Below are 12,388 nucleotides of genomic sequence, written 5' to 3'. Positions count from 1 at the left end.
CGCCCAACATTCCCCGGGGCTGGTCAGCCGAGGCCGGAAAGAGCCGACGAGCGGGCAGGCCAGGAGTTCTCGCGTTTGCATGGGTTCGTACGCTGCCACCAGGTGGCGGCAGAGTAGATCAATAAGGAAAGAGCTGCCTGCGACCCCGGTGTGCCCCGTGGGCGGGGTGGCGCCTCTCTCTCAGCCTCGACTGCCTCATCCCTGGGGCCACTCGCCCTCTCACGGCTGACCGGTGACCTCTGCCTCTTCCCGGGCTCACCTGGAGACCCACCCCAGTTCCTTTCCGTGGCCCTTTGGGCTCCGGCTCACCACCTCCCCGACTTGCCCTCCTCCCCCATTCCCCTTGCCGCACTCCATCCCAGCCACACAGCAAGCCCCCGAGCTTGTCCTGACGCAGGGCCTTTGCACAGCCCTGCTCTGCCGGGGGCCCTTCTCCTTATGTTCCCGTTCACGCATTGCCACCGTCTCTGGGAAGCCTCCCCAATGGCCCTTCTGCCTGCCCATGATGGGATCAGGAGCCCCAGGGGCCCTGGACACTCCACGTCACGACAGCCTGGTCCTCAAGCCGCCCAGAAACCCAGAGCCAGCACGACGCCCCCAGCCCTGAGGACAGGGTGCGGCTCCATGGGCAGTTCTGGGAAATCTGAGATGACTCCACTTTCCAGACGAGGAAACTGAGGCACAGAGATGGGCAGCAACCTGCCCAGAGTCACACTGGACGGGCTGGATTAGAACCCACATCTGTGGGCATCCGAGAGGCGGGATGCACTGTGTCCTGGGCCCCCCTCACCTCCAGGACTCCAATCCCCATCCCGGGTCTGGGGCTCGGGCACCCGGATGCTGGGGACCCTCGGCCGCGGTCCCCCCACACCCCTGGGAAGGACAAAGCAGACGCAGAGAGGGAGTTTCGACTTTTATTGATGTCGCCGGGCGGCTCCCACGAGCCCCGTGCGGGGTGGGGAGCGGCCGGAGGGGGGGGTGTCTGGAGGTTCAGGTTTCCGAGACCTCGGCCTCCATCTGATGCCTCCGTTGGGGCCCCGCGCCCTCCGCGCCCGCCAGCACGGAGCGGATCCAGTCCACGTAGAGGGAGACGCGGGCGAAGAAGTCGGGGTGGTGGGTGGTGGCGCACGCGCGGATCACAAACGAGTCCACGCCCTGGAGGACGCCGTTGCAGATCAAGGGGCCGCCCGAGTCTCCCTGGGAAGAGTGGGGACAGGCCTGTCCGTCACGCAGGCCGGGCGGACGTGGCCACGTCGGGGAATCGGGCCCGGGGACAGTGGCCTCCCACCATTTAGGGTGAAATGTCTCTGGCACCAAATTTTCTTTAAGACACGTGGACGGGAGGGGAGCGTGCATCTATGGGCCTCCTGCTGTATACCTGGACCCCTGACTCTGGTCCAGATTCCCCAGGGTTCCTGAGACAGACTCCTGAGGCCGCCGCATACGACGGGAGCGCCCGTGGGCGCTGAGGCCGTTCCCCACACCTGAGCCCTCACAGAGGGTGAGCCCACCGTCCAGATGGAGAGACCAAAGCACGGCCTGCTGCTGCCCAGCGGGAGGAGATGGGATTCGAGCCCCCGCTGCCCGCCCGCCTCCCGTCCCCTCGGCTCTGGGGCGGCCCCCCAGCCGTCCCCTCACGGAGCGGGAAACACGTACGAAGCAGATGCCGGCTCTGCGGCGGGGAACGAAGGTGCACAGGTTGTGCGGTCGGCACAGGAAAGTGACCACGGTCACGTTGAGCTCCTGCAGGACCCGGGGCAGCGGCTCCCGCGTGCCCAGGCGGCCCCAACCCATGGCCAGGCAGCGCGTGTCTTGGGGCACCACCTGGTTCTGTTCGGGGAGCTGGGCCACCGCGACCTGGTCGTTGAGGGTGGCCGGGCGGTCCAGCTGCGGCAGAGCGCGGGCGGGCGGGCATTGAGACCCCATCCCCGGGCCCCACCGCTGTCCCCTCCCGAGTCAACCCCGGAGCGCCACCTCCGGGCCTTTGCACTGCTGTTCCCTCCACCCAGCCCCATCTCACTAAACCCTCGGCATCACCTCCCCCAGGGAGCCTGCCCTGATTGACCCTCCCAACCTCACCAGGGCTCGGTTCTTGGGCTGAGCCCCGGGGACCCCACCTTTGCCCTCGGGGAGCTGCCCTTTTGGGGTGGGAGGGGCTGGGAGGAAGAGGATGACAGTGCGGCCCAGGGAGACCTCGACAGTGACCGTGATTCGGGGCAGGAGCGGGGAGGCCTCCCGACGGGGAGGTCCAGGTGAGGGTGTCGGGCGGGGTCATCACCAGGACGAAGGCCGGGGGGCGGGGGGGCGGTTTGTGGGGTGACGGTCTGAACGGCTGTCTCCCCACCGGGCTTTGTCCCAGCGCCTACTGGGACATAGCATACAGCAGGCACTCAATAAGTGCTCGCCGAGGGATGAAGGAGGGGATCCGCCCACCTGCAGGAGGAGGACGTCGTTGAGATTCTCCTCCGGGTCGTAGTTGTTCTCGAACAGGCGGGCGACACTGAACCTCTGCTGCGTGGGCTCCGACGCCTGCAGGTCATGCACCCCGAGCACCACGCTCACCAGGAGGGGGTTCCTGAGGGGGGTCGGGGTGCTGACCACCTGGCCGCCCAGCCCCCCGCCTGGCCCCCCCCCCGCCCGGCCCGCCCGGGCGCCCCGACACTCACATGTCCCGCAGGCAGTGGGCGGCGGTCAGCACGAAGCGGGGGTGGATCAAGGTGCCCCCGCAGAAGTGGCCGCCGGGAAACCCGCGCCGCTGCAGCGACACCATGTAGGGCCGCGAGTGGGGCTCGGCTGCCCGCCCGCCCACGATCTCCGCGGCCCGGGCCGCACCTGGGGACACGGGGCGTCAGCGACCACCGGGGCCTGTCCCCACCGGGCCCCCCACAGGGGGAGGGAGGGCAGCGCCACCGGGCGACCCCACCTGGGCGGGGGCCTCATGGAGCCTCCGTCACCCCATCCGCAGACGGGCGCGGGGTCGGGCCTGGGGACGGCGGGCGCTGGGGTCGGGAGGGGCTGGCGGTCACTAGCGCTGTCTCTGACGGCGCCCAGCCCCGAGGGTCGGGGGGGGGGCGGGTTAAGAAGCAACAGGGAAATCCCGACGACGCGACCCATTTTGCAGAGAGACAAACCGAGGCATCGAAAACCCTCAGGAGGCTGAGGGTCCGAGGGGGTCTCACTCCTGTTCTTCCCCCGACATCAGTCATCCATTCGTTCACGTGCGCTCATTGAGCGCTTGCTGTATGCCAGGCGCCGACCAGGAAGTCGCTGGTTCTATTTAACCGCCCCCGTACCCCACGAGGGACGGGCGGGGTTTTGCCCATTTTACAGATGGGGAAACTGAGTCAACTGACCCAGGGCCCCCCTTTCTCTCGTTGTCCCCCCGCTTGAGGCATTCGTCCTCAGCAGGAACTGGAGTCCTGCCCCGGGCCTGCCTCAGTCTCCCCATCTGGGATGTGAAGGTGTGGATGTCCCCAGAGCCACACGGACCCAGACAGACAGACAGACGGACGGACGGACGGACGGACACGCAGCCCCACTCACCGCCCAGCAGTGCGGCCAGCAGGATGGGGGCGAGGGCAGGGCCGGAGGGGCGGCGGCTGTGGGTCATGGTCGGCGGCTCCGGGGTCCTGCCTGCCGGCCGCTCTTATAGCCCCGGGCGGGGAGGCCGTTGGGGTTGCCCCACTTCCTCCTTCCAGCCTCGGGGTCCCCGCTCGCCCAGGAGGTGTGGGCAGTGGCTCCCGCCCACCCCGCGCCCTGGGTCCCAGCAAAGGGGGACAGGGCCAGCGCGTCCAGGGCTGGGGGACAGGAGGGGCAAGGCGGGGGGGCCACAGGCCGCGTCCCCTCCTGAGAGCCCCCCAGAAACATCCTTCTGCCCCACTTCTGCCTCAGGCTTCCCTGTGCCCACCTGGGCCGTCCTGCCCTGGGGGACGTTTGGGGACATCTGTGGGTGTCACACTGGGGGTCCTCCTGACATCGAGTGGGTGGGGCCATGGATGCTGCTCGACCCCCCACAGCGGCCAGGACAGACCCCCAGAGAGTGACCCACCCGATGTTGCCAGGTGCAGAGATGTTTATTTTTTACCTATTTATTTGAACTCACTCATTATTGTGAGAAGTTTAAACCTACAGAAACTCGGAGACAAAAAAGAAATGCTTTTTTTTTTTTTTTTTGAGGAAGAGTAGCCCTGAGCTAACATCTGCTGCCAATCCTCCTCTTTTTGCTGAGGAAGACTGGCCCTGAGCTCACATCCGTGCCCATCTTCCTCTACTTTATATGTGGGACGCCAACCACAGCATGGCTTGATGAGCGGTGCCATGTCCGCACCCGGGATCCGAACCGGCGAACCCCGGGCCGCCGAGAAGTGGAACGTGTGCACTTAACGCCTCAGGACGACCCCGTCATCGTCCCCACTGTCACGGCCACGACTCCCGACCCCCTTCTCTGCTCATCCTCTTGGCGGCTGGCCCGGGATGGGGCACCCCTTTGTCATCCCGGCTCTTGTCTGGACCGCTGTTGCCCTCCTGGCTCCAGTGCCTGCTGCCCGGGTTTGGATTCTGCTTTGTGACTCTGGGCGGGACACACCACCTCCCTGAGCCTCAGTTTCCCCGTCTGTTATGGGCACGATGAGAACAGCCCGCCTCCCGGGCGTTAATGCACGTAAACAAACGAGAGCGAACAGACCGTCCACAGGTGACGGATCCACACACGTGTCCACCCACACGCTGGAGCACGACGCAGCCATGAAGAGGAGCGAGGCCCTGACACAGCCACATGTGGACGGACCTGAACACACGACGCTCAGGGAGAGAAGCAGACACAGAAGGACACACGGCGTGTGACCCCATGGACGTGAAACGACCAGGACAGGCAGATCCACAGACAGAGAGCGGGCTCGTGGGGGCCAGGGGCTGGGGAGGGGGTGGGGGTGACTGATGGGGACGGAATGTTCTGGAATTACGTGGAAGGGATGGTTGCACTGAAGACCCTGAGCTGCTAGATGCCTGAGCTGCATTTCAGTGAAGCTTTAACCGAAAAGGAAAAGGAAAAAGAAACACACACCACAAACCCCGCTGGATAACTGGCCCGTCCCGGCAGGACTCGCGCCCCAGGAGCCTCCCTGGAGGGTCAGGGGTCAGTCACCAGTCGGGGGTGGGGGGCGGCCTGGGGTCCCCATCTCCCAGCGCTCTGCTCCCAGTGCGCATTGCCCCGCGGCCGGGGTCGGGGTTGGGGGTCGAGTGCGGGCGGGGGCTGGGGGGCGGCCCTGGGGGCTGCGACCGCGAGGAACCCTCTGGGGCCACGGGGGTCGGGCTGGGGCCGAGGGGAAGTGGGGCTGGAAGCTGTGGCCTCGGCCCCTTCCCGCTCCAACTGTGGGTGGTGCAACCGGCAACGGCCGTGGGGGCCAAGGAGGACCCGCCCGGCATCGTGGGAAGAGCGGGGGGCCCAGCCTGGAGCGTGTCCATCTCTATGTCTCTGCGTCTCTGTCTCTGTGTCTCTGTGTCTGTCTCTCTGTGTCTCTGTGTCTCTGTCTCTGTCTCTTTTTCCTCGCCTCAAAAAAGAAAAAGACCCCTTTTGTGTCAGCGTCGGGGGCTCTGAGCTGGGGAAACCATGTGCTCTGGGACCTCACTCCCTGGGCCTCAGTTTCCCCGTCTGAACGATGAGAGACTGGACCCCTCGAAGTTCCAAGTGGGCTCTGGGTGGTCAGGGTTCCTGAGCCTCCCACCCCCCTCTCGGGGCCTCAGTCTCCCCCGTTGGTCTGGGCGGCACCGGGGGCCCTGGGCTCAGGACGGAGCAGCCAGAGCCGGGCGACCCCCCTTCCACGGGTCGGGGTCCCTGGCGCTCACTCTCCTGGAACCTACGATTCACCTTGAATTTCACGCCGCCCTAGTGTGGTTCGTGTGCAAAGTCCCCACCGGAGAGATGGGGACGTCCCGCCTCCTCCTCCAACGAGACCGACTCACTTTCTCGGCCCCGACGCTCCACCAGCCGACGAGAACGTCCCCCACGTACACACTGTCCCCCCCTGGGGTGTCACGTCTCCACCAGCCGTGAAGACCCCTCTGGCCTTGGGGCAGCACCTGGGGCCGGGACCTTTTTCGTGGCTGTGTAATATTCCGCTGCCGGGTGACCCAGCACGAGCTCTGTGGGCCCCTCCTGGGGATGAGGGTTGGCTGCAGTCTCTGCGCCTTGAGGCCACACGCCCTCGCCTTCTGCACGATGACGGGCGGGGGGACTTCTGGAGTGGTACTGCTGGCTCAGACACCCCCAGATCCGCCCCACCCAGGGGCGACCCAGTGCCTCCGGTGCTGGCAGCCCCTGGCACCCATGGCCGACACATGGGGTCCCTGGGGGGGGGTCACTCAGGCTCCCCACATGCCAGCAGGGCCTCCGTGTGGACCTCAGGTCACATCCTCGCCCACTGGTTACCACCTGGCTGCTATTGTTTTTCTTATTGATTTTAGATGCTCTTTATATATTAGATTTATTCTAATTATATTTTACATATTTTTAAATATATGTGAAAATGTATAGAATGTAACAGTAACATATAGAAAATAATAAATATTACTTAAGTGCTTATTCTAACAAAAGCTTTATTTAGCTCCATAAACTAGAATGTAGATGATATAATTGTATTTATTATATGTCTTTATACTATTTGTATGTAATTATATTTATTGTTTAATATTAAATCTCAGCCCTTTTCTATGTGCGTCAGCCATCTGTGACTCCAGGTCCTCCCTCGTCTGTGACTGTCTTGCCCCACAGATTCCCGACCGGAACCACAGGTGTTGAGGCGCGTCTGCAACCGCACAGACGCGGGTTCAAAGCCCGCTCGTGCTGTGTGACCTCAGGGGAGTCACCTGGCCTCTCTCAGCCTCGGCGCCCTCCCGCCAGGCCGAGGTGACAACAGCGCCCGGTCTCAGCGAATTCGGTGTGAATTCAGTGAGCAGAGGCCACTGGGGTGGAGGCCACCGATGTCACCGCCTCCTGCCCCGCCCTGCCCCCCGCAAAGCAGAGTCAGGCGCCAGGAGAACGGGAATGGCTCGTTTATTAGAGTCATGGCCACACAGGCAGGGGGGTTCGGGGGTGCACAAGGGCCACAGGCCACGGGCACGGGCCTGGGAGGTCACAGGCCACCCACGGGCTCGGTGGGGGGCCCCTCGGGCCAGCGCTCGGCCGCCGTGGAGTTCAGAACAGAGTTGATCCAGTCCCGGAAGAGCGCCACGCGGGTGAAGAAGTCGGGGCCCCTGCCACAGCGCCCCAGGGAGAAGGACGCCACGCCGTGCGCCACACCGTCACAGACGAGGGGGCCGCCCCCATCACCCTGGACAGGTGGCAGCAAGTCAGGGACCCCCCACCGGCCCCGCTGCCCGCCCTGCTCCCACTCGGGACCCCTGAGCTGTCGGCTGCTCTGACCAGGTGCCCCCCAGCCTCCCCCCCACCCACCCCGTGATCACGGTGTCCTGGGCATGCCCCTCCCGTGATCCATGTCTGACTCCCCCCCCCACCCCGGGGTCTGGGAGCTCCACAAGGGCGGGCCCTGCTCCGTCTTGTTCCCCCTGTGCCTCCAGCCCCCAGCACAGGACGTGGCACACAGTAGGTATTTAATAAATACTGTTTCTCACGCAGTTAAATCGCTGCAAGTTTCGAAACATGCAATTCTAATTCCAGGGCCCACGTCCCGGGCTTGCTTTCTCCCACCACAGGGAAGCTCATTACCTCTCACGACCCCTCCTCCCACCATGGGGAGCCCGTGCCAGGGCCCACCCGGCCCATACCTGGCAGATGCCGCCCCGGCGGGTGAGGACGCCGGTGCACACACTGTTGGGGCGACATTGGTCCGGGGGCATCACAGTGACATTGAGGACCCTTGGGAAGCGGGAGAGACGCCCCCCGTTCCGTGTGGCCCCCCAGCCCGCCACCTGGCAGCGCGTGCCGGCCTCCACCGTGGCATTCTGCGCGGGCAGTGGGACCAGCGCCAGGCCACTGGTGAGGTTCGCCTCCCGGTCCAGCTGTGGAGGGAAACCAAGTCAGGAGAGGGAGGAAGTGGGGACCGGAGCCTCATGGGGTCCAGCCAGGACCCAGAGCGGCGGCCACATGAATTCTGGTCTGTACAGTGGTTTGGGTTCAGATGCCAGCTTGGGCGGTACCCGGCTGTGCCATCCTGGCCAAGTCGCTGTACCTCTCTGGGTCTCCCATTCCTCCACCATAGAAAAAGAAGAATCGATAATTCTCGCCAGGAAAGCGATTGGGTGGAGGAGACAAGACCCTGAAGGGAAAGGGCTTTGCCGGGAAACGCAGACGAAACTGCACAGCACCATCCCCGTCACAGCTGGGAAAACATTTAAAAAGTCATAAAACCCAGTGTCAGTGACGATGCGGACAAACGGGCAGTTTTTACTTCCGCGGGCGGGGAGGCCCAGCTACTCCGGCTGCCCCGGGAAACTCCGCAAGCAAACGCGGTGCAAGAAGTCCATCGAGATTCTATCAACAATCGCATGGATACAGCCCGGGTGCCCACGTACAGGCGGCGGGAGGGGCGGCCTGGCTGCAGGTGCGAGCTCCGCCGGCTGATGGACACGCCCAAGCCCCGCCCACAGCCGCGCCCCCGCGACGCCCCGCCGCATTCAGCCACGCCCCACCACGCCTCTAGCCAAGCCCAAGCCCCGCCCCTGCCTCTAGCCCCGCCCCCAGCCCCGCCCCGCCACATTCGGTCACGCCCCCCCAGCCACGCCTCCAACCCCGACCCCGCCACTAGTCTCTCCCCAGCCCCTGCACCGCCTCTAGCCACGCCCACAGCCAAGCCCAGGCCCCGCCTCTAGCCACGCCCACAGCCCTCCGCCCCGGCACCGCCTCTAGCCACGCCCACAGCCCTCCGCCCCGGCACCGCCTCTGGCCACGCCCACAGCCAAGCCCAGGCCCCGCCTCTAGCCACGCCCACAGCCCTCCGCCCCGGCACCGCCTCTGGCCACGCCCACAGCCCTCCGCCCCGGCACGGCCTCTAGCCACGCCCACAGCCAAGCCCAGGCCCCGCCTCTAGCCACGCCCACAGCCCCCCGCGCACCGCCAGCAGCAGCAGGTCATTGAGGTTCTGCTGGGGGTCGTAGCCGTTCTCGCTGATGCTCCGCACCGAGAAGGTCTGCCTGGTGCTCTCCGGCCGCCGCAGGTCGTAGGCCCCCAGCACCACGGTGCTGATCCCGGGGTTCCTGGGAGCGGGGGGAGGGGGGAGGCACCAGGCTGGGGCAGCCCCTGGGGGCTCGCGGGGAAGCCCCGGACCTTCTGCACCCGCCTTGGGCCGGGGCAGGAGGGGGCAAGCTCGCAAATAACGGGGGAGTGGCCAGCCCGGTGGCTGAGGGGAGGCCTGGGTCCCTCCGCGGCCGCATCTCCCCTGTCGAGACCCACCCCGCACCCCGGCTGCCTTCCTCTGTCTGGGGTCCCCCACCTCCCGAGCCCCCTCCCAGAGCCCCCTCCTCACCCCCGCCCCCCTCACCGGTTTCGGAAGCAGCTGGCGGCCGTGAGCACGAAGCGGGCGTGGATGAGGGCGCCCCCGCAGACGTGGCGCCCCTGGTCCTGCACGGAGGCCAGGAACGGGAGCTGCCCGCGCCGGGCCTTCCTGCCGCCCACGATGTCCGCGCGGGCCGCCGAGCCTGGGGGAGGCAGGCGCAGCTCCCTCCAGTCTCAGCCCCATCCCTGGGGGGCCCCCGGGCCGTCCCCTCCCCTGTTCCCCATGAGGACAGGTGACCCCAGGCCTCCTGCATGCCCCGTCCCGGGCTGTTGAGGGCCAGTCTGGCTGTGTGGCCTGGGCAAGTCGCTTTCTCTCTCTGAGCCTCAAGACCCCCTTAAGGTCCGCCCCACGTGGCCTCTCCCCCTGCAGCCAGCCCCCCTGCACAGACAGGGGACACGGCGGGACACTCACCCACGCCGGCAGTCGCCAGCAGGCCGGCCAGCAGGGCCAGAAATCTGAGTGCTGGCATGACCGGGAGTCTGGGGTGGCTGGGGAGGGCGGCCGCCTTTATACCGGGGGCCTGGGCCGTTGGTGGCAACCCCCCCCCACCCCACACCGCGCTGGGGTCCAGCCCCTCCGGGCGGGAAAACGGGAAGTTGCCCAAGGCCTCCACCGCCAACCGCTCCTGGGGCCTCCCTGGCCTCCTCCAACTGGCCCGCTCCGTGCCTCAGTTTCCCCCTCTGTGAAATGGGCCACACCTCCAGGTGCAGGGGAGGGTGATGTGAATTAATTGTCAGAAGGCCCAGCACACGGTAGGCACACAGCTGACACCCAACACATTAGCAGAATTGTGAACATCACTCACAAGGCCAGCTCGGGACTCGGTTTCCCCAGCCTGAGCTTTGGGGGCCCTGCCACTGACCACAGGGGTCTTCAGGGTCTTCAAAGGTTTGAGGCACCCAAGACCCGGGTGAGAGGTGCAGCCAAGGGGAGAGAAGAACAGGATTGGGGTCCAGAATACGTAAAGAACCCTCACAATTCAACAAAAAGACCAACGACCCTATTACAAATGGGCAAAGGATGGGAGCGGACGCCTCGCTGAGAAGATACACGTGCAGCCGACCAGCCGCAAAAGACGCTCAGAACTGTTAGTCATCAGGGAACCACAGAGACACCACTTCACACCCACAGACAGAATGAAAGATGCGGAGAATGACGAGTGTCCTCAGGCGCTGCTGGCGGACCACGGGCTGGCGACTCTGCCGTTGTTAATCACTGGGTCATCCCGTTTCTCAATTCTGCTCCCGGGTGTGCGCCACGGACGCAGACCGACACGCACACGTGCATGTCCACTGCGGCACGACCCACGACAGCCAGAAGGTGGACACGACCCCAGCGCTCATCGATGGACGATGGGTCCACACACGTGTCTGCCCACACGCTGGAACACGATGCAGCCGTGAAGAGGAGCGAGGCCCTGACACAGCTGCACGTGGACGGACCTGCACACACGACGCTCAGGGAGAGAAGCAGACACAGAAGGACACACGGCGTGTGATCCCATTGACGGGAAACGTCCAGAACAGGCAGATCCACAGACAGAGAGTGGGCTCGTGGGGGCCAGGGGCTGGGGAGGGGGTGGGGGTGATGCTGATGGGGACGGGGGATCTTATTGGGGTGACGGAATGTTCTGGAACCAGATAGAGGCGCTGGTCGCACAATTCTGTGAATGTGCTGAAAACGCTGAACGGCACGCTTCAGATGCTAATTTCGTGTTATGTGAACTTCACCTCAGTTTTTAAAATGGGGCTTATTTCCAGGTGAAACCGAGCAGTTGGGGCTGGTGACCCCCACACCTCGGGGACACCAGTTGGTGTCCGGAGCCCTGGGGGCTCTTCCCGGGGGGCTTTCCCTCCACAGAGTGTGTCCTGGGAGGTTTTGGGGTGCAGAAATCAGGCTGGACTTTAGGGGCCTCTGCTCAGTCTGAATGTCGGGGTCCCAGGGCTCAGGCCTGGTCCCCGTCGAGCCTCCTGGTCCCCCGGCCCGGCAGTGTCCCCCCAAATCTGCTTCCCCAGAGCACAGGGGGGACAGGACCGACTCAGGAGCCCACAGGGCCAGCCCTTCCCAGCTGGGTGACCCCAGGGGCCCCTCTCTGGGCCTCAGTTTCCCCGTCTGTGCAACGAGCACCTGAACAACCCCTCGCCCCACAAAGCTGTGGGGAGCATCCAGCGGTTAATTCCGGTAAGAGGTTTCCAGCAGCCCCTCGCGCCCGCTCTGGACTTTCCATGGCTCCCTGGAGCCCCCGACTCCAGGCCAGGCCCCCAAGCCGGGCCACGTGCCACCACCGCCCAGCCCTCCCCATCTCCACCACCGGGAATCCCGCAAGAAGCAGGACCCCCACCCCAAGTCCTGAGATTCTCTCAGACCCCCAGCTGTCAGGAGGGGCCCCCAGGACACCCCTTCCTGCTCCTGCCCCCCGGGAGGCAGCCACGAGCGATTGCCCCATTCTCCTCTCCTCCCCCACCTCCCGGGGGCTGTTTGTGGTCGTCTTTCGACACCAGGATTCCCAACTGACGGTCCCCCCAAGGCCCGGGGAGGCAGGACGGCACCCAGTGTGGCCAAGGCTCGGTGCAGCCCCAGTGCCCATTGACGGGGGAGGACACTGAGGCCCCTGTGAGATTCAAACGCCCTGGGGCTCCCTCCTAAGGACACACAATCTTCTCTGAAGACACAGGGAGCTGCGTCTCTTTTATTTTATTTTTTTGGGGGAGAAGATTAGCCCTGATCTAACATCTACCGCCAATCCTCCTCTTTTTGCTGAGGAAGACTGGCCCTGAGCTAACATCCATGCCCATCTTTCTCTACTTTATATGTGGGATGCCTACCACAGCATGGCTTGCCAAGCGGTGCCGTGTCCACACCCGGGATCCAGGCCGGCG

At 65.0% G+C, this 12,388-nt stretch overlaps 2 protein-coding genes across 2 annotated transcripts; both read right to left on the bottom strand.

The window, feature by feature from the left end:
* Positions 1-900: 900 nt before the first annotated feature.
* On the bottom strand, positions 901-3,643 carry PRTN3 (proteinase 3). Its single transcript, XM_023644291.2, has 5 exons — positions 3,544-3,643; positions 2,667-2,832; positions 2,434-2,575; positions 1,657-1,887; positions 901-1,197 (listed from the first exon to the last, which is right to left on the bottom strand). The coding sequence occupies exons 1-5, from the start codon at positions 3,608-3,610 to the stop codon at positions 991-993; spliced, it is 813 nt and encodes a 270-aa protein (XP_023500059.1). The 5' UTR covers positions 3,611-3,643; the 3' UTR covers positions 901-990.
* Positions 3,644-7,034: 3,391 nt separating this feature from the next.
* Positions 7,035-10,005, bottom strand: AZU1 (azurocidin 1). The gene is made up of 5 exons (XM_023644288.2): positions 9,921-10,005; positions 9,495-9,651; positions 9,069-9,210; positions 7,783-8,016; positions 7,035-7,328 (listed from the first exon to the last, which is right to left on the bottom strand). Exons 1-5 carry the CDS (start codon positions 9,976-9,978, stop codon positions 7,131-7,133), a joined length of 789 nt encoding a protein of 262 aa, XP_023500056.1. The 5' UTR covers positions 9,979-10,005; the 3' UTR covers positions 7,035-7,130.
* Positions 10,006-12,388: the final 2,383 nt, after the last annotated feature.

Source organism: Equus caballus, chromosome 7, assembly GCF_041296265.1.
Source record: "Equus caballus isolate H_3958 breed thoroughbred chromosome 7, TB-T2T, whole genome shotgun sequence".
NCBI classification, from domain to species: Eukaryota; Metazoa; Chordata; class Mammalia; order Perissodactyla; family Equidae; genus Equus; species Equus caballus.
This window is presented reverse-complemented; position numbering and strand designations above follow the sequence as displayed.